The sequence below is a fragment of the Mastigoproctus giganteus genome, chromosome 9 (genome assembly GCF_048544385.1).
Source record: "Mastigoproctus giganteus isolate SK-2022 chromosome 9, ASM4854438v1, whole genome shotgun sequence".
NCBI classification, from domain to species: domain Eukaryota; kingdom Metazoa; phylum Arthropoda; class Arachnida; order Uropygi; family Thelyphonidae; genus Mastigoproctus; species Mastigoproctus giganteus.
The window spans coordinates 37,168,072-37,187,281 of NC_143583.1; the positions used below are offsets into that span (position 1 = coordinate 37,168,072).

The 19,210-nt window shown below is 37.9% G+C and overlaps 1 protein-coding gene across 1 annotated transcript in view; it reads right to left on the minus strand.

The window, feature by feature from the left end:
• The window catches only part of LOC150080150 (uncharacterized), a 121,938-nt gene extending 107,903 nt beyond the window's left edge, over window positions 1–14,035 (minus strand). Inside the window, exon 1 of the mRNA XM_090380630.1 lies at window positions 13,560–14,035. Coding sequence (XP_090236756.1) covers window positions 13,560–13,703 — 144 coding nt within the window. The 5' untranslated portion in view covers window positions 13,704–14,035. The remainder of the gene's footprint in view (window positions 1–13,559) is intronic.
• Window positions 14,036–19,210: the final 5,175 nt, after the last annotated feature.

Here is a 19,210-nt window from a genome sequence, read left to right on the forward strand (position 1 = left end):
GGGATACTGATTGGTGTGTTGCTAGTTTCATTAACTGTAGATTTTTTATTGTACGTTAGCAAAGTTTTGGCCCAGGTGGCAAATGAAATGTTTGGTTCTATGGAGACATCTGTTTGAGTTGAAATTGACCGGCTATTTTTAGTGACCGATGCGTATGATCAGCTAGGCATGGTTAACAGAATTTGCTTCCTTGCTTCTGGGTATGTAACTTTATGCTCCACCTTATATTTCTGGATTTGTTTGCCTGTTTTCCAAAGGTCACATGCTTTAGAAAAGGCAGGATGGCTTCCTTTACAGTTAGGGCAAGTAGGAGTGGTAGCTGTACAGTCACCTTGGGAATGCTCCTTAGAGCCACAAATAGGACACACAGCATCGCCTCGGCATGCCGTCTGAGAATGGCCATACTTTTGGCACTTAAAGCAGCGAATGGGATTTGGGATGTAGGGCCGAATCTCAGTTTAAATAACCTGCTTTAACAGAAGATGGAAGAGTCGGAGTGCTAAATGTCAAAATGATGGACCTGGTTGGTAGTAGGTTGCCATCTTTTTTGGTCATTATTCTCTGCGCTTGAGTCACTTTTTGTTCCCTGAGTTCTTGCATTATCTCTTCTTCTGACACAGATAGCAAGTCCCATTCGCTGATAACGCCTCTAGAGGTGTTAAGGGTGTTATGGGGCGTAACTGTCACTGGAATACTGTTAAATGATGTTAACTTTAACAGCTTCTCTGAGTGAGTTGTCTTAGAAGTTTCAATTAGGTCTCCAGATTGGAGACGCTTAACCATTTTAGGAGATCCACAAACCGATTCCAAACATTTCTGTATAAGAAAAGGCGATAATTTGCCAACAGGTTGCGTGGATAACGAGTGCATTATAAGAAATGCCGGCACGTCTTTATTCTGATTTTCCGTCCTTAGTCGCTTTGGACGATTGGAATCATGGTCGATGTCAGGAATTTCTGACCTTGAGCTCGAGGGCTCTAACAGTGGATAGTTACTTATATCCATGTCGGCTCCTTTTGGCCCTGGGGGTTTGTCTTTACCACCCAGGTTACCGGCCCCGCCACAGGGAGGCAGGAGCAGTGCCACGAGGTGACCAAGCGGCTATTAGTTGTGTTAGTAATAGAGGAAAAAGAAACAGAAAGGTGTCTTTCCTTTCTGGGCCTTTGCCTAGTACTTGTAGAGCGAAAGAGCTACTGAAATATAAAATGAAATGAAGAAAATGATATTCAGAAATAAACAGAATATGTACTGGCAAAAGCTCTTTGGATAATTCGCTTGGAAAAACGCACTGAGATCGCTTGGCCACGGAACGCTTGGCACCCGGGGCCCTAGCTTACTGCCAGAGTTGAATATACCTCTGGCATTCCCCTCGCTGAATAACTCCTCATGTGTGAATATCGATGCAAAATATTCATTCAGTTTGTTAGCTACCTGAGCAGGATCATCAACAGTTGACCCATCAATATCAAATGGACCAATCTGATTCATCCTCTTCCTTCTAGAGTTTACATAAGTAAAGAACTCTTTGCTGTTTTTCTTTGCGTCCCTTGCCAAAGATTTCTCGTAATCTGCCTTCGCCTGCCTAACCTCCTTTGTAACTTGGTTACAGATCTACTTGTATCTATCATAGGCTTCTGTGTCACGTGTTAATTTGTATGTATCCCATGCATTTTTCTTCTCTGCCATATGTCTCATTAGTTCATCTGACATCCACTTAGGCCTAAACCTTGAACAATATTTCTTAGTTGGTATGTAAAGCATAGTAGCTTCCAAGATAAGTTCTTTGAATGCTTCCCATTTTGAATTTGCTGTTGGTAACATCATCAGTTGGTCCCACTGTATAGAATTTAAATACTGTCTCAGTCCATCGTAGTCGCCTTTACGAAAGCAATAACCCTTCCCTTTACCCCTAATGGTAGTTACCTCTTTGAGTAAATCCCACTTCAGCACACTGTGATCACTGCCACCTAGTGGTTCATTTACTTGCAGATTCTTAATGCATGAAGAATCACTACTGATAATCAAATCAAGAGTATTACTCCCTCTAGTTGCCTCCCGAACATGCTGATGTAGAAAACAATCATCCATTAAATCCACAAAAGCCTTGCTAGTGTGCGAGTGACCAGTCCCCAAATTCCAGTCAATATCTGGGAAATTAAAATCCCCCATTATAAGACTCTCTGATTTACGGGCCCACTCTATTTCCCCGTACAGTTTCTTATTATACTCATCAGAGTCATTAGGCCTATAGCACACTCCTACTCTCAATTTTGATCTCCCAATGCTTATGTCACACCAAACTGACTCGACACTGCACTGTCCAGCAATGTCGACTGGCTTCACTTCCTTGGATTTTATGTATTTCTTAACTAATAGCATAACCCCTCCTCCCTTCCTACCCTGTCTATCCTTTCTGTAGACATTGTACTTCCCAAATTCCAGTTCTGCATTCCTTATATCTGTGTGACACCACGTCTCTGAAATCCCCACAATGTCTGCCTTTGATGTTTTGAGCAATACCTCAAATTCATCAAATTTATTTACTAAATTCCTAGCATTGGTGTACACGCAAGTATACATGCACCTGTTCTTTTTCTTAGCTACCCTAACACAACCCATGTGTTTACTTGTACCCCAATGATTCCCAGCAGTCTCTGAAATATCCTGCATCTTATTTTCCAGGCTGCGGCTCATTCCAATAGAAGCAGTGCAAGAATCACTTTCACCTCTGCCAGTGGCTACTGTTAATCTATTAGTCCTTGTATCCCCCAATCTAGCAGTTTTCCGACCAACCTAACACTGCCTTGATAGCATCAGCAAACATTCTTGCACCCTTTCTATTTAAGTGTATCCCATCCCTGTAGAAACAGTCTCTCCTGTTAACAATTGCAAAAATGTTAGTAATTGCAAAAGCCTCAGCATCTCGACAGCTGTGTCGGTGTGACTAGAAAACGGAAGCCAGCTGGAGTTGTGAACATTAAAATCACCTCACTGTTAGGTAAGTTGGACTGGAGAAAGTCAAGTTGCAAAGAGAGGAAGTCAAAGAGCTCTAAGTGATTAGTGGAGTTGGGAGAACGGTAGAGACAGCAGATGAATTTGACACAATGAGGAAGAGAGATTTTAAGCCAGAGAAGATCAAAGAGAGGAGATTCTAAATTGCCAAGTCTCTGACAGGGAATATCAGAACGGACGTATGCACAAGTATCACCTTTGAGGCGAAAGGAATCATACAGCGAATAATTTGGGCATCTGAGATGAGCAGTAGTTGAATCAACCGATAACTGAGATTCTGTCAGAAAAAGTACAAGGGGTTTGGCAGACTGCAAGTGGAAATGGACACCATTGAGATTAGAACTGAGACCACATATTTGTGAAATGAATTAGGAAGTGCTTGGGAGTTTTAGATCTTTTTTGCAGATAAGCTTGCTCTATTAGTTTGACAATTCATGGTGTATTCAATAGTAAGAAAAAGTGTATGAAGTAATGCTGTATGAAGCATGCTATATGAAGTAATGAAATTTTTGGTTATGGTGTACACATGGTAAGAATATACCCAGATCCTTGACATAACGTGGCCTTGACAATGTTCCCTGCATACACACTACTTGGACTCCCTCCAGTCACTAGCTGGCAGAGTAGAGGTAGCAAGATTATACACTAGCTGATCCGGAAGCCTCCTAGAGTGTTACCAATAGGTTTAGTCCGGTGTACTAACTAGCGGCTGGCCTGCGAACACCGTTTTAGAGCTGTACCCTCGATATGTAAGGAATATTGGATCTCGTTCATCATAACCTCAACAGTCATCAATCATACTGCATGATGGAAGAGATAAGGAAGGGCATCATTTTGGTTATATCTCATATTGTGAATGCCTTCACAACGAGTTGCCATGGTATCGTACTACTTTGAATAAATAACACTTCACCCGTGGAGAAGACTACTGTTGTTTATTCTCAGCAGATACCACCACCCAGATGGCACCGTTTCAAAGCTTGTTGGCTTCTCTTCGGTGGGTGGGCAGGTATCCTGGTGTTGCAATAGTGACAACCCAGTTATGAAGTATAACTTCACAATATGAGAGATGCCTAATAGTGTGCAGTGATGTAGACTATAAATATTTAAGGGCAAAGGCCTCATGCTACGAATTAGAATGATTAATATGTGGGTTAGTGAAAAAGCATCATTTTAATTAATTAATTTAACTACTTTAATAAATAGCTATGCTAAAATGATGCTTTTGCACTAACCTACATGTTAGTTACCCAGTTATATTTAAAAAAAAAAAGTAGTAAAATGGATAGGCAAACCTTCAGCCACAATTACGAGAGTATCAAGATTCAGGGAATATCCCTATAGACTGGAGATGGACAAATGCATCTCCTGTTCAAAGGTTCAAAGAGTGAAGTAAGTACAGACCTGCAAGTTTGATCTTTATGCCATGCTAAATAATGAAGTGAATAGTTAAAAAAAAAAAAAAAAAAAAAGAGTAATTCAAACTCAGATTAGGAATGGGACTAAAAGGCAAGCACAGCATGGAATTGCTAAAGATTTTGTTAAAAGGTGTCCATGGCACAGTTCTGTTATGCCTGACTAATCTGATGGCACAGAGTTTTCATAAAGGAACTGGATACAAAGAATAATTCTAATAACGTATACTTAGATTTCAGTAAAGCCTTTGATATTGTCCAACATGAATGACTGCTATACAAACAGGAACAATGTTGCATTAGGGATAAGTTACTATTATGGATAAAGCACAGTTAAGTGGCAGGAGACAAAAAAAAATGGTTATAAATGGTCAGAGCTCTTCATGGACTAATGTCACAAGCAGGATACCACAGGGGTCTTTCTGGGGCCCCATACTGTTTTTAATGAAGGCATATCAAGTTTAATGTCTAATCTTGCCAATGCCATAACCTGCCTTGATTAATGACATTAATCAAGGCAGGTTACATCATGAACATGTAGATAAACTAGGCAGATGGACTAGAAAATGGCAACTGAGGTTTAAAATTTGATAAATGATATACATACAGGATACACATCTGGATAGCAGTAAACCTGGAATAATATATCATTTGGGTAGCACCAAACTCAAGTTAGCTGATATACAAAAAAGAAGTGATTATCCAGCTGTATAAGGCGATGGTTAGATCATGTCTGGAATATTGTACACAGGTTTTGAAACAGCATTTTAAGAAAGACGAAATACAGAAAAATTTCTGTGAATTCTCTCTATCTTGTGAACTTTTCTGACCTTATGTGGCCATCCTGGGATATAAACAGAATATTCATTCAAAATTTATTTGGATAGATCCCATCCACCGCAGGTGCCTTTTAATGTTTAGCTTCAACAATTTCTCTTCTGCTTTCCTCTCAGTTATTGCAAAATCATTTAGCTCTCTGTTAGAGTTTGAACTTCTGGTATCCCCTTCCCTAAAGAATTCTTCATATGTGAATGTAGATGCAAAATACCTATTCAGTTTGTCAGCAACCTGAGCAGGATCATCAACAGTCAAACAATCAACATCAAGTGGACCAATATGATTCAACCCCCCTTCTTCTACTTTTAATATAAGCAAAGAAGTTTTTGCTGCTTTTCTTTACATTTTTTACTAGGTTTCTCAATAATCTGCTTTAGCTTGCCTAACCTCCTTTGTAACTTGATTATAGTTTATATCTACTACAGGTTTCTGTATCACCTGATAATTTATATGAATCCCATGCATTTCTATTCTCTGCCACAAGTCTCATCAGTTCATCTGACATCCATTTAGGTCTGTCTTGAACAGTATTTCTTAATGGCATGAAAAGCCCATTTACTTCTACAACTGCTTCCCTGAATCTTTCCTATTCAGAATTTGTTACTGGCAACATCATCAGTTAGTCCCATTGCATAGAATCTAAGCACTGTATAAGACCACTGTAGTCACCCTTACTAAAACAATGCCTTGACAGTAGTCAGTCATGTCTAAATCTTACATAAATAAACTGTGATCATGCCACCTAGTGGGCCTTTCGGCTGCAGATTCTTAACATAATCAATTAAATGCTCTTTGAAATGCGACTTTCCTAACAGTGCGGTAATCTTCCTTGGTAATTTTAATATTCACAACTCCAGCTGGTTTCTGTTTTCTAGTCATATGGATCAAGCTGGTCGAGATGCTGAGGCTTTTGCACAGTTGTTCATTTACCAACCAGAATGCCAGACAATCCTAACCACACAGACAACACACGACCTTTTTCTCACAAACAATCCTCCTAAGTACATGGTTGAGGCGAGTAGTCCTCTAGGTACCTCAGATCACAATTTGGTGACGGTCTTTTCTCCAATGGGCCTTTCTCTCTCATGGCCATTCCCAACCTCATGTTATTTGGCATTACAAGAATGCAAAATGGGATCTGCAAGATTTTTTTCCTCCTTTTCCTTGGTTGGATTACTGTTCTAAACTTCAGAAGTGAACATTTGCTCAGATTGGGTCAGTGAAATTATTCTTGTAGGGAAGGAATCCTTTATTCCACACACCATCTTAAAATCTCGTCCTTCATCTAAACCTTGGTTTTCCAATAAATGTGCTAAGGCTGTTCAAGAGAAGAATGTTGCATATTGTAATTGGCTTGTTTCCAAATCTTGTTTCACTTTCTGTCTATACCAGTATTTCTCAACCTTTTTTTAATTATTACCCCCTAAAGGGCTTTTTCAGATAATTTTTTTCCTAATCACCCCCCATGAAATTTTAAACAAAAAAATACTTTTTATACTTAAAAAATACTTATTCTTTTTATTCAATGGGATCCCTGAGCCTGATGCTTCTTAGCTAAAAGTTCAATGTTTGGTATGATATTAGCAAGTTTAATTTTAATGTCTCCTCTTGAACATATATCAATTCTGTTCCTTTCCTTTGTTAATATTTTATTTGCTGAACTAAAACCACTTTCAACCATATAAGATGTTGGAAAACAAAGAAGTACTTTGGCGATTTCAGATCACATTGTTGGATAAAGAAGTTTAGTTGGTTTTGATCCCCACAACTTAGCCATTCCACCTTTTTTGAATTTATATTTGTATTCTTCGTTATATTTTAATTCAATGAGTTCTTGAATTTCTTCAGTGACAGACCCGGAATCGCATCCAATTGGATCCAACATCCAGCAGTCTTCACTTCAAAACAAAATAAATCTGAAAATCTATTTTTCATTTCACCTTTCAAAGAACACAAATGATCTGAATAATTCTTAAGATCATTCTGTGTCTAAGAGATTCATTGATTTCAGCTAATTCTTGCATACCATGAAATTGTTTTCTCATTAAATTGCTTTCAATTATTTCCAGTTTTTCAGTGAAGGCTTTTAACACACGTTTGTAGTCTATGTAATTAATTTCCCTCGAAGTTGAAGTGATACTTCATTAAGTTTTTGAAAAATCCAAGCCATATACACTGAGTGATCACTGAATTATGACCACCCCTATGAAAACTGAATGCGACGCGCTGATCACGTGAGGTACGAGAGTGCGGAGTTAGTTAACCTACATAGCATAGATATGGTTCAGTAGGTAATGGTTCAGAGCGTGATGGGTAAAAGGAAGGATTTATCGGACTTTGATAAAGACCAGATTGTGGATGCTCGACGAGCCAGTGCCTCGATTTCTCAAACAGCTAAACTGGTGGGGTGTTCGAGAGCCGCCATAGTTAAAGTGTACCAGGACTGGTATCAAAATGGTCAAACAACAACAAAACTGCAAAGGTCAGCGAAAGGTTGATGTTAGAGGTGAGCGCCAGGTTCAACAACTCTTACAGGCGAACAGGCGCAGCAACGTTGAAGAGTTGACTACCCGATACAACATGGACCAACCCAGAACAATATCTGGCATGACGATGCATCACATGCTTGCATGTATGGGCTATACCAGCAGACGACCCCAACAGAATCCTCCCCTAACCAAGGTTCATTGGCATAAAAGACTCGCCTGGTGTAAGTTGTACATTAGAAGACTGGAAGTTGTGCTGATCGGATGAGTCACGTTATTTACTCCATACCGTGGAGGGTTGTGTACATATTTGGCATCAACAACATTAGGCTCTTCATCCATCATGCATGGTATCAAAAGCGCAGGCCGGTGGAGGCAGTTGTATGGAGTGGGGGACGTTTCACTGGCAGGAACTTGAACCCTTGGTGCATGTGGAACAGCATATCAGTGGTCTCCACTATCGTCAACTGCTTGCTGACTGTGTACACTCCACTATGTTACACTTATTTATCGGACTTTGATAAAGGAAAGATTGTGGGTACTCGACGAGCTGGTGCCTCGATTTCCCAAATGGCTGAACTGGTGGGGTGTTCGAGAGCCGCCATAGTTAAAGTGTACCAGGACTTTTTACTTTTTCCTGAACGGCAATGATGTCTTCCAAGATGACAATTCCTCGAGCCACTGGGCACTTGTTGTGCAGAAATGGTTTGAGGAACACAGTTCTGACTTCCAGCATATCAATTGGCGTCCAAACTCCCCCGATATCAAGCCCACAGAGCACTTGTGGGACACTATGGAAAGGCATATCAGGCATCTGGATACACCAATCACCTCCATAGCTGACTGCATTACACACAGCTTGGTTGTCCATACCTCCTGAACGCTTCCGACATCTTGTTGAATCAATGCCATGTCAGATAGCTGCTGTACTGAGGGCAAAAGGAGAACCTACGAAGTATTAGGTAGGTGGTCATAATTCAGTGATCACTTAGTGTAGTATATATTTTTTTGTGTTTGCTGATCTCCTTTGCTAAATCTGTGTCTCTTTTGCTTTCCAAAAAAACTAATTATCGCATCAAAAAAGGTTTATAAATCTTGTTACACAGTTTCCTTTAGAAAGCCATCTGACTTCTGTATGTAAAAGAAACCTTGCATACAGTTCTTCATTATCAACACAATTTTCTTAAAAAGCGATCATATTTGCTATGTAACTTTATTTTATTGATGGTTTTAACTATACTGAAGAACTGGACTAATATTTTTTGCAACCAGATGATGTCGTGCACAACACACCGACATCATCTGGTTGCAAAAAATATTAGTCCACTGCAGTGTATTTAAAGAACTTCGGGACATAATTCCTTTAGGTGGACTATAAAAACTTTGTCTTCCAACCATGGAGGTAGTACCATCAGTGGCACAGAATACCAAATTTTCCAATGGTACTTGTTTTTCATCAAACCATGTTTTTACAGCAGCAAAAATGGATGCTCCAGTACAGCCAGTTTCTATAGATTTTACAAACATCTCTTCTTTTGCAATTTACAATCATCATCAAAATAATGAATGTATGCCATTAGAAGGGTCTTATTGTCAGTAACTGTGGATTCATCAATCTGAATAGAAAGTTTCTCGTTTTTAGTTTGTCAATTAGATGCTCTTCAATGTTAGCATTAGCATTAGTAGAGGCATTTGATGCAAGAAAGCAAGCTTATGCAGCATCAGCCAAAAAAAAAAAAAAAAAAAAAAAAAAACCCACTTCCACTTCACCCCTCTGTTCGTTCAAAATACCTGTCCAGCTGAGCCTTAAACTTATTTAGGCTATCAACCTCCACCACAAGGGATGGCAGTCTGTTCCACCAACCAACCACCCGCTGGCTAAAGGCAAATTTCCGCACGTCTATCCTACATCTGTCTTTCCTCAATTTGAATTTATGCCCTCTCAGGTGATTTTTCTGAGCTAGAGGAAGAATCCCATCAGCATTGAGCATGCTTAAACCATTCAAGGCTTTATACACCTCTATCAGATCACCTCGTTGGTGCCTAGTCTCCAGACACTGTAATTTGCAAAACTTAAGCCTTTCCTCGTAAGAGCACCCCTTTGTTCCATTCACTAATCTTGTTGCCCTTCTCTGTACTCGTTCCAGCAGCTCTACATCCTTCTTGAAATGAGGCCTCCAGACCTGTATACAGTACTCTAGGTGTGGCCTGACCATTGCCTTATACAATGGAATAATCACCTCCTTATCCCTGCTGGAAAAATTCCTGTATATCATTGACAGTACTCCATGAGCTACTCTTGCAGCCCGTCTGCACTGCTCAGAGAACTTCATATCTGCCTGCACAATCACCCCCAAGTCCCTTTCATTCTCTACCACTGTCAGTGTAGTACCACAGAGTTGATACGTTGCCCTGGGGTTGCTGTTTCCCATGTGTAGTACTTCACATTTGTCAATGTTAAACTTCATTTGCCACCTCTCAGCCCATCTGCTCAACCTTTCCAGATCCTGTTGCAGCAGTGTAGTGTCAGTAGTGTCCTTGACAACCCTGCCAACCTTTGTATCATCTGCAAACTTGGACATTAAGCTTGATATACCATCATCAATATCATTTATAAATACAGAAAACAATAATGGACCCAACACTGAGCCCTGAGGGATTCCACTAATAACATTAGTCCACGATGAGCAGTGTCCATTGATTACCACTCTCTGTCTTCTCCCACTCAACCACCCCTTTATCCATAGCAGCAATTTGCCTCCAATGTCACACTGCTCCAATTTATGTATCAGTCTTCCATGTGCAACAGTATCAAAAGCCTTTCTAAGATCCAAGTATATAAGTATGTTAACTGACGTATACTGAAGTATATCCAAGTATGTTAACTGACATCTCATCGATTCACCTTCGAATTGAATCGTTGCTCAATGGCAATGCTTTCAAAATACTGGAAGGATTTTGATGCATCACTGTTGAAATTAGTCTCTAATGTGGGTCGTATAACAGTCACAGTAACTATATGAGCACTACCACTTTTTGCAATGATTTCCGCAATTTTATAAGGAGCAATCATTCCATCGTCATTTGTTTGTGTTTTCTTAAATAAGGAAGTAACAGTGTCACGTTGCTAAAACTTCTGTTTTAATTTTTTAAAATATTCTATACGTTTACCGACTTTATCAGGATGTTTCCTCTTTAAGTGCTCTAAAAGTCTTGATGGTTTCCTAGCTTCATTTGAAAAAATGATTACAAAGAAAATATTGTAGTGGCAACCAGGGATGGTGCAAAGATTTCCTTTTTAGGAAATGGGGTGGCTAAAGCAGTTAAAGGGGAAAACTAAAGCATGTTCTGGAGAATCTTAATCCTCATATTGTAGGGAAAAAAAATTCATATTATTTTGATCATAAGGGGAGGGCTGTGGCCCGTTTAGTCCTTACTGCAGTCTGTCTCTGATGAATTTTTCAAATAGCAAAAACAGAAGCTATACTGTATAGTACACTGTTGTGGGCGCACACAAACACACACAATCAGTGATGCATGTAGTGTAACTGAAAATGGGAGTCAAGCCTCTGTATTCCATTGCATTGAAGTAGGTCATTGTTTTAAAAATAGTTAAAAAGCTGCAAGCAACAAATTGTTATAAAAACTTTTATATCAAATAAAATCATTTTCAGTCCAATAATACTCATAAAAAATATTGATATTTGAGAAGACAAAATTTCTATCCCCCCCAAAGGTCCACCCATGATGCATAGCATATGCTATTTATCTTTAAACTTTAACCTTCTTTATATTTATACCTTCATATATCTCACTTACCACATCTATCATGCATCTTCTTTATATCCATATTTCTATCCACACTACCTTGAAGCCAGTCAAGCCCGACTTGACTGGCTTCACCTTATGTATATATATATGTATATAGTGTATGTTATATACATAATTGGCGCCTCTGTAGCCAGGTGGGCAGGAGCAGCAGTGCGTAGCACACGCTTCTTGATTAGACCGGGGTTTGAGCCCATGCCCACCAAATACGGAGGATTCGGAAGGGTCAGGGAATGACCACCGCACATCCCCGGAGCAATATGGCCTTAGTTGCTAATGCTCCTAAAAAGCCAAATAACAAATAAACATATACATAATTGCTGAAAAGTTTATCAATCTCACTCATTTTTACTTTCAAAAATTACAACATATTACAAATTACTGAAGGTAAACAAAAGTTTGTAAAATCGAATGTGGTGTCAAAAATTCCTCTTTGATAAAATTTAAAGTGGTGATACAATACTAGCAACTTAGGCAGAAGTGTGGATAATGGTATTTATTTAAGTTGAACACAAACCCAAGGGGCTCACATCTGGTAAGTATGGGCTTGACACACCCAGGGTCCTGAGCTGGATATCACCATTCTTCTCTTCCTTGGTGATTCCCTTCTACCTCCCCCTCCCCCGTTCTCTCTCTGGCTAACGGGTAACTCGGAAATTTTTTTTTTGGCTGGTGCAACAAAAGCCTCGGGCTTCCTTGCACTAATTATAATAATAATAATAATATCGAAGCCAGAATAGACTTACCAAATCAAATAATGGATATAGAAATAAATAATCCGATAATAATGCTGAATGTAGTACTCTTGTTTACTAGGATAACCTATCAGTGATCGTTTGTCATTTCGACTGTTTGTTTATATATATAGTAGTAATATATGACAGTTAAGAAGCAAAATAAGCAGAAAAAGGAAAATAACAAAAGATATAGTATGTCCAATGCTCCAAAACGTACAGTGCAGCAGTAGAGGAAGCAAAAGAATATAAATAATGTGTGGTTTGTAGAATAAATAAAGTGTCTGTGAAAATGGAAATCAAAACACATGGTGCCTGAACTAAGAGAAGTTTTAAGGGATAGCAGAAAGAGGAAGTGAAGTAGTGGTTAAACAGGTGAAAAAATTTGAAAACCTAATACAAAAATGAACTGGGACTGAGGAAAAAAAAAAAAAAAAAGAATATATAAGTAAATATATAACACTATATTCAGATATGGGAGGGCAATTTTAGCAAGAGGACAAATCAGGGCATGGCAAATATGCAAAATCTGAATGTAGTAGATGAAAATATGATACATAGCCAGGAAATACATCAGGGGGACTACTCCTGACCATGTATCAGGCATTGTGTCAGTCCCAGTTCATTTTTTATTAGGTTTTTCAAATTCTTTCACCTGTTTAACCACTACTTCATTTCCTCTTTCTACTATCCCTTAAACTTCTCTTAGTTCAGGAACCATGTATACTTTTCATTTCCATTTTCACAGACACTTTATTTATTTAAAACCACACATTATTTATTTATTTATATATATATATATATATATATATATATATATATATATATATATATATATGTTTAAAAGCGGGTATCCCTTCCGATTGATCGTTGCGAGTAGCAGTGTTGACATGCCTAACCAGCTATCGTTAGTCTTAGAGTGTTTATCCTGTCACCATTATAAAATCGGAAAACTCCCTTTCCGATTTTAAAACAGCTAAACGCTTTCCGATTTTAAAACAGCTAAACGCTTTCCGATTTTAAAACAGGATAAACACTCCCCTCCCCATTGCTGCAATTTTAAAATCGGAAAACGAGTTTTTCCGATTTTAAAATTGCAGCAATGGGGGGGGATATACACCCTACTAAGACTAACCATCTCTAGGAAAGAGGCGAGGGGGGATGAGAACAGCTGTGTAGTAAGCTTGTGTGGTCACTAACAGTTGAGCTATAATAAAACGCTCGACCATAGAAAGAATATTACTTACTTGACTTGAACAATCATTAGTCTTGTTTCGTAAGCACAACTTTTCTGACCAGTAATATCTTGGAAAACTCCAGGCTACTGAGAAAATTAGGGCTATGAAGAAAAAACTCACTTCACCGGAAAGGGTCAACATACCTGACCACATGTTGAAAACAAATTGGCATAGTGCACACCTATAAAAAAATAACGTTAATAATAAAAAAGGAAGTTATCTACTGGATATATTTAGGGTCCATTTTTCTTTGACTAGGAGATTCACCCAAATTATTTGAAACTACAGGAGCCAGCATGAAAGCTTTCCCAAATGAAAGAGCTACTGAGTAGGGCTTTGGTTTTAAAGATTGTGGTTGGAGAAAGTTACTGGAACTTTCCCCTAAACATAAAATACCCATCGAGAAAGGACTCTGTCCGGAACAACAAAAAACCCAAAGATTAGAGTTTACAGTCACACACACACACACATAGGAATTTTCATATTACTCCAGTTCGCATATCACATGATTACAACGATGCAAAAGTGATTTCCCCAAGCATAATAGCACATCCGCTACACAACAAACAGTACAGTTTAACGTCACGTGCATATAAAATACGCGCGCCTACAGAAAAGGTTCAAAAATTTGACAACTGATAACAAAAATTAACGCAATAATAATAATAATAATACAATATTTATTAGTCTACATCAATTAAATTACAGCACATCAAAAACTCATTAAAGATTTCCGAATCCTTATCAACAAGTTATTGTTACACATTTACTCAAACACAAATTTCATTATATAATTCCCAAACCGACTTCCTGAAAAAACAATGAAGGGTAAAGAGAGAAGAAAAAAAAAAAAAAAAAAAATCAGAAATCAGTTGATAATAATAATAATAATTAACGTATGACAAGTACGAACCCCAGATAGTACTAGAAACCCCAACGCACAAGCTGTACTGGGACCACGCAATAATAACGGACAAGACAATCCCGCACAACAGACCGAAACCCTTGTCGACAAGAAGGAAAAGGTACTTATGTGGTTGACATAGCGGTGTCTAACACTTGTAACCTCCAAAAAACGCATGAGGAAAAAATCAGGAAGTACACGAATCAAAGACAGGAAATCAAAGAGATGTGGCATACGCAACAAGTAACGACCATCCTGATCATCGTGTCAACCAACAGTATGCTGACCAGGGCCGTGCCGACCCATTTTAGTACCTGAGAAAAGGATGAAAAATTGCGCCCCACTGTTAATGATGGTAATGTAAAACAGCGGGAAACACCCTACCTAAGCTAAGCCCCCCCCCCTGCTCGACGACACAAAACAATCAGAAAAGAGAGGTGCCTTCATCTGTCAATTATCGCGTCTTCCTCGCTTTCATCGAACTGCCTGCTGGTGTATACTATCCTGGACTTCAGCCAATATCATCACTATGTAATTATTTACTTGCGTTTACATAGGTCACTTAGGAAAAGGCCTTTTGCTTCGGGTTCCATAATACACGAGGAATATTGTTGCATCCAAAAGAGCAGGACTAAAATATTTACAAACTATACAAATATACTAAACCACAGTTGTTGTTAATTTGGTTTTTAGGAGAATTGGCAACTAAGGCCATATTGCTCCAGGGATATGAGGTGGGCATTCCCTGACCTTTCCGCATCTTCCGTATTTGATGGTTACGGGCTCGAACCCCGGTCTAATCAAGAAGCGTGTGCTACGCACTGCTGGTCCTGCCCACCTGGTTACGGAGGCGCCACTAAACCAGAGTATTTACAAATATACAATATTCATTAATATACAAAAAACGTTACAATGGAACATCAAATGTTAGACAGAGAATCACGTGCATGAGGTTGGTGAACGTTATGGAGGCAGTTGTCAATAATTAATTGCATTTGTAGTGACATAATTGCCTCGCCTTCTTCTCCCATTGCTCGAATAAATATCACTAGGAGGAAAACTTTTTTAATGTACAGATAGATAATAAAAATATTCTTTGTATAATTCAAAAAATGTATTCAGGAAAGTTTGTGTATAATTTGCCGTATCTTTCCTTCAACAAAATAGAACTGAATGGAGGGACCCAAATCGTATGATCGAATCACCTGTTAAAATTATTTCGCATCCAACATGATCGTGCTTCCGCAGTCAACCATCTGCTGTCAAAATCGAACCGATTCAATCGATCGCGTCCACATAAGTTAAAAATCGCTTCGATTTTGTCTTACCATTATCCGTATCCAACAAAATCGTACTGCGACGTTTGGAATGTAAGTGACTCGCTTAAGCCGGGTTGGAACTCTCTGTCACGTCCGCATTACCATCCTAACGTGTGAAATTGCTGTATCCGAGCTCCAGTGGTCTTGGCTATAGGTTTGCACGAGTAATTGTATATAAATGATAGTAAACGTACATGATTGTCTATGCTTGGTTCGAGCTCTTGACTGCGTGGGCATTTCTGGAAGTGATTGTGAACTTATATCTGTGTACAAGTCTGATGAAAAATGAAAAACTCACCCCCCCCACCAATGCGTTTCTCCGTCTAAATGTGAGAAAATGAATGCACGAATGTATAAACATCTGTTCCCTCCCTCCTATGTACAAGTGAATAAAAATAAATAATGAGAAAAAGATTGTTTGATTGTAAATGGGTATGACTGTGTGTGAGTGTAAGTACGTATGTCAATACGTATGTAAGTTTGTGAATGCCTGCTGCATTGGGTGAGAAATGTGTCCACTATGGTTTCTTTTCGGGAAACAGGGATCTGGACTGTTTTCTTGGATTTGATAATCCCTGGAAATCCCGGAATTTTAATTTTTCCTATGTCCAAAATAAGAAGCTATGTTAACGTTACTCACTAAATCAGTATAATACATGAAATTATACTTATTTCACGAGTAAGACATTTTTAAATAAAGAATAATAATTTTTACTCTCATAGTACAGTATTTAAACTTTTACATTCTAGCAACGCTGCCCATAGATGTAGTTCTCAGTTGCCAGCTATCATCCATAATGTGAGGTATATTTACTGCCTTTTTATTTATTTAAATTTTAAATCCCCTCAGAGTTTGATCCAAATCATTTGTTTGGCAATAAATATACTGCACAATATGGATGTACATGCCGAATTAACCCACTTGTGTACCAGCCTGATATCATTTAGGACAAAGTTAAAATGAAATTTCTGCAAAGAAAAAAAAAAAAAAGCAGGATCAAGATTTAGTATATCTCTTGACGAATATTCATCTTTAACAGAAGATGCTCAAATGTAAATTCACATGGATGAAGGCAAATTTTGGAGCTTAGGAATAATACGAATTATTGGATCATTTTCTACAAAAAAGTAAAGTAAGAGCAATAGAGGCTAAACTAGAAGAATGTGATCTCAGTATCCAGAAGTACACTGTTGCATGTGTTACAGATGGTGCCAGTATGATGATTAAATTTCGAAAACTAGTGAGTTGCGAACATTATTTATGTTAGTCTCATGGCATACGTCTTGCTGTATGTGACACTTTTTATAAGAAAACAATTTATTCTGATACAGTTATTAGCACAGAAAACAAGTCAGATGAAATGACTTAAGCGAGGAGTTGAGTATAGCAATTGAAATTGAGGAATTAACTGCAACTGAGAAAATTAATGAATTTGCTACCAATAAAGACATCTACAAGCCATATTCTTTTTCATCTACAATCTAGACGAAGAAGAAGGCAATAAAAATGGTCCTAGATATTAATGAAACTCTCAATAAGATTAGAAGAATTGTAAGATTATTTAGGAAGTCACTACTCAAGAATGGAATTTTACAAAACTATGTAAAACAGAGCATGGTTATGAAAAGATGTTAATTTTAGAATCCAAAACTCGTTTGAAATAGTTTATTGGCGATGCTTCAGTGATTTTTAGAAATAAAATCAGCAGCTGCCAAAGCCTTGAAAGAAAGGCAATCTTTAACTAATAAAGAATTTGATGCCCTTCACGATATTGTGTCAATCCTACAACCAGTAAAAACTGGCGCAGCAAAATTGCGTAACCGTGATGCAGCTTTCGTAACTGTTGACGATGTATTTGCTTTTATAATTGATGAGCTAAGTTAACAAAAATCAGGATTTGCTCAGAAAATGAAAAACTCTTTAATACAGAGGATTAGTGAGAGAAGAGATACTACATCGGTTTGGCTGATTCAGTATTTAAACGTTGGGGTAAAAATATGAAAATTATGCAGCTACTCCTGGCTTGCCCGCTTTACCTAATAAGAAATCACTATTTGAATCTGTAAAGATGACATTGTCAAAGCTTTTCAATGAAGGCAAATCACATTCAAAAGAAGAGGAAAGTCAAGAAATTTCGCTATCCATGACACTAGCAGACAAATTAGGAGTAATACAATTAAAGACAAAAGCTATCCATCGTTCAACATTTTCATATCAGGCTCAAAGTTTAAACAAGCATTTGAAGCAAGAACTGTTATTATTCGAGACAATAGGGAACAGAACTTTAAATATCACGAATTTATTTAGTGCACTGGAAACCATTCCTCCAACTTCTGTTGAACCAGAAGAGCCTTTTCTGCAGCAGGTTTATTTATAACCAAGTTCAGGACTGGTCTTAGTGATAGAAGTATCGATTGTTTATGTTTTTTAAGAAAATATTTTAAACATTTTGATTGACTCTTTAAATATTTTAAGATAAATATTTAAAAAATAATTATTTTTAGATATATTTAAAAAATATTCAAAATAAAAATAATCTTTTTTTTTAATTTGCAAAAGCACTTAATTATAATTAAAGGAATATAATATTTTAGTCTTAAAATTGTTTAATAAATAATAAATAGCCACCACTGATGGTGAATACAATTGAAGTATTACCATGTATAAATGATTATCTAGGCATAAGTAATTAATTTTCCCAATTCTAAAAGGGTATCTTATCACCGAACAATAAAAAAAATACCGCTCTCTTAATATACCACCATTTCATGGATTTCCTTGAAATCCCGGGAATTAGCTTCGTTTTCCGGGGATGAAGAAAGCTGCATACAAAGGGAAACCCTAGTGTCCACTTAACCTGCAACAAAAAAGAAAATAAAACAAACTACAGTATTCAGGTTTTCGTCCTATTCAGGGTATTGTACTGAGTGGAATAAATGTGTGAGAATGGTGGATGCAAGAGAGTCTGATAAGCGCTGTCTAAATTGTACCCTGAATTTGTATATAAATAAAAAAAAATTCTACTTTTGAAGGTTAAACTGTATAAATGTATGTGAATGCCAGATCACCTGTGTAAACTGTGCGGTGACTGAGTGAACGTCAGTGACTAGTATTACAGAAAAAAAAAGTGCGATTGTCTTGGTAGTTGTCCATATTTCGGTGGCACTTATGTCCTGTCTGTATGGCGATGAATGGAAGGCGGCAAATGTATGAGAGAATGTAGTGCTATGTGTTGAAAACCTATCTGCCCCTAAGTATATGTTTTACTTAAAAAAATGTGTACTTGTATGTGTTTAGAGTGTTCCCATAAAATACGGATTCTACTTTGGATTATCAATTCCCTGGACTGTGACGACCATTTCAGTGGATGCAGCATCGCTTTCTCTACCTGCAGGTAAAATTTTATCTTTTATTTGATGTGGGAAGGCCATTTTAC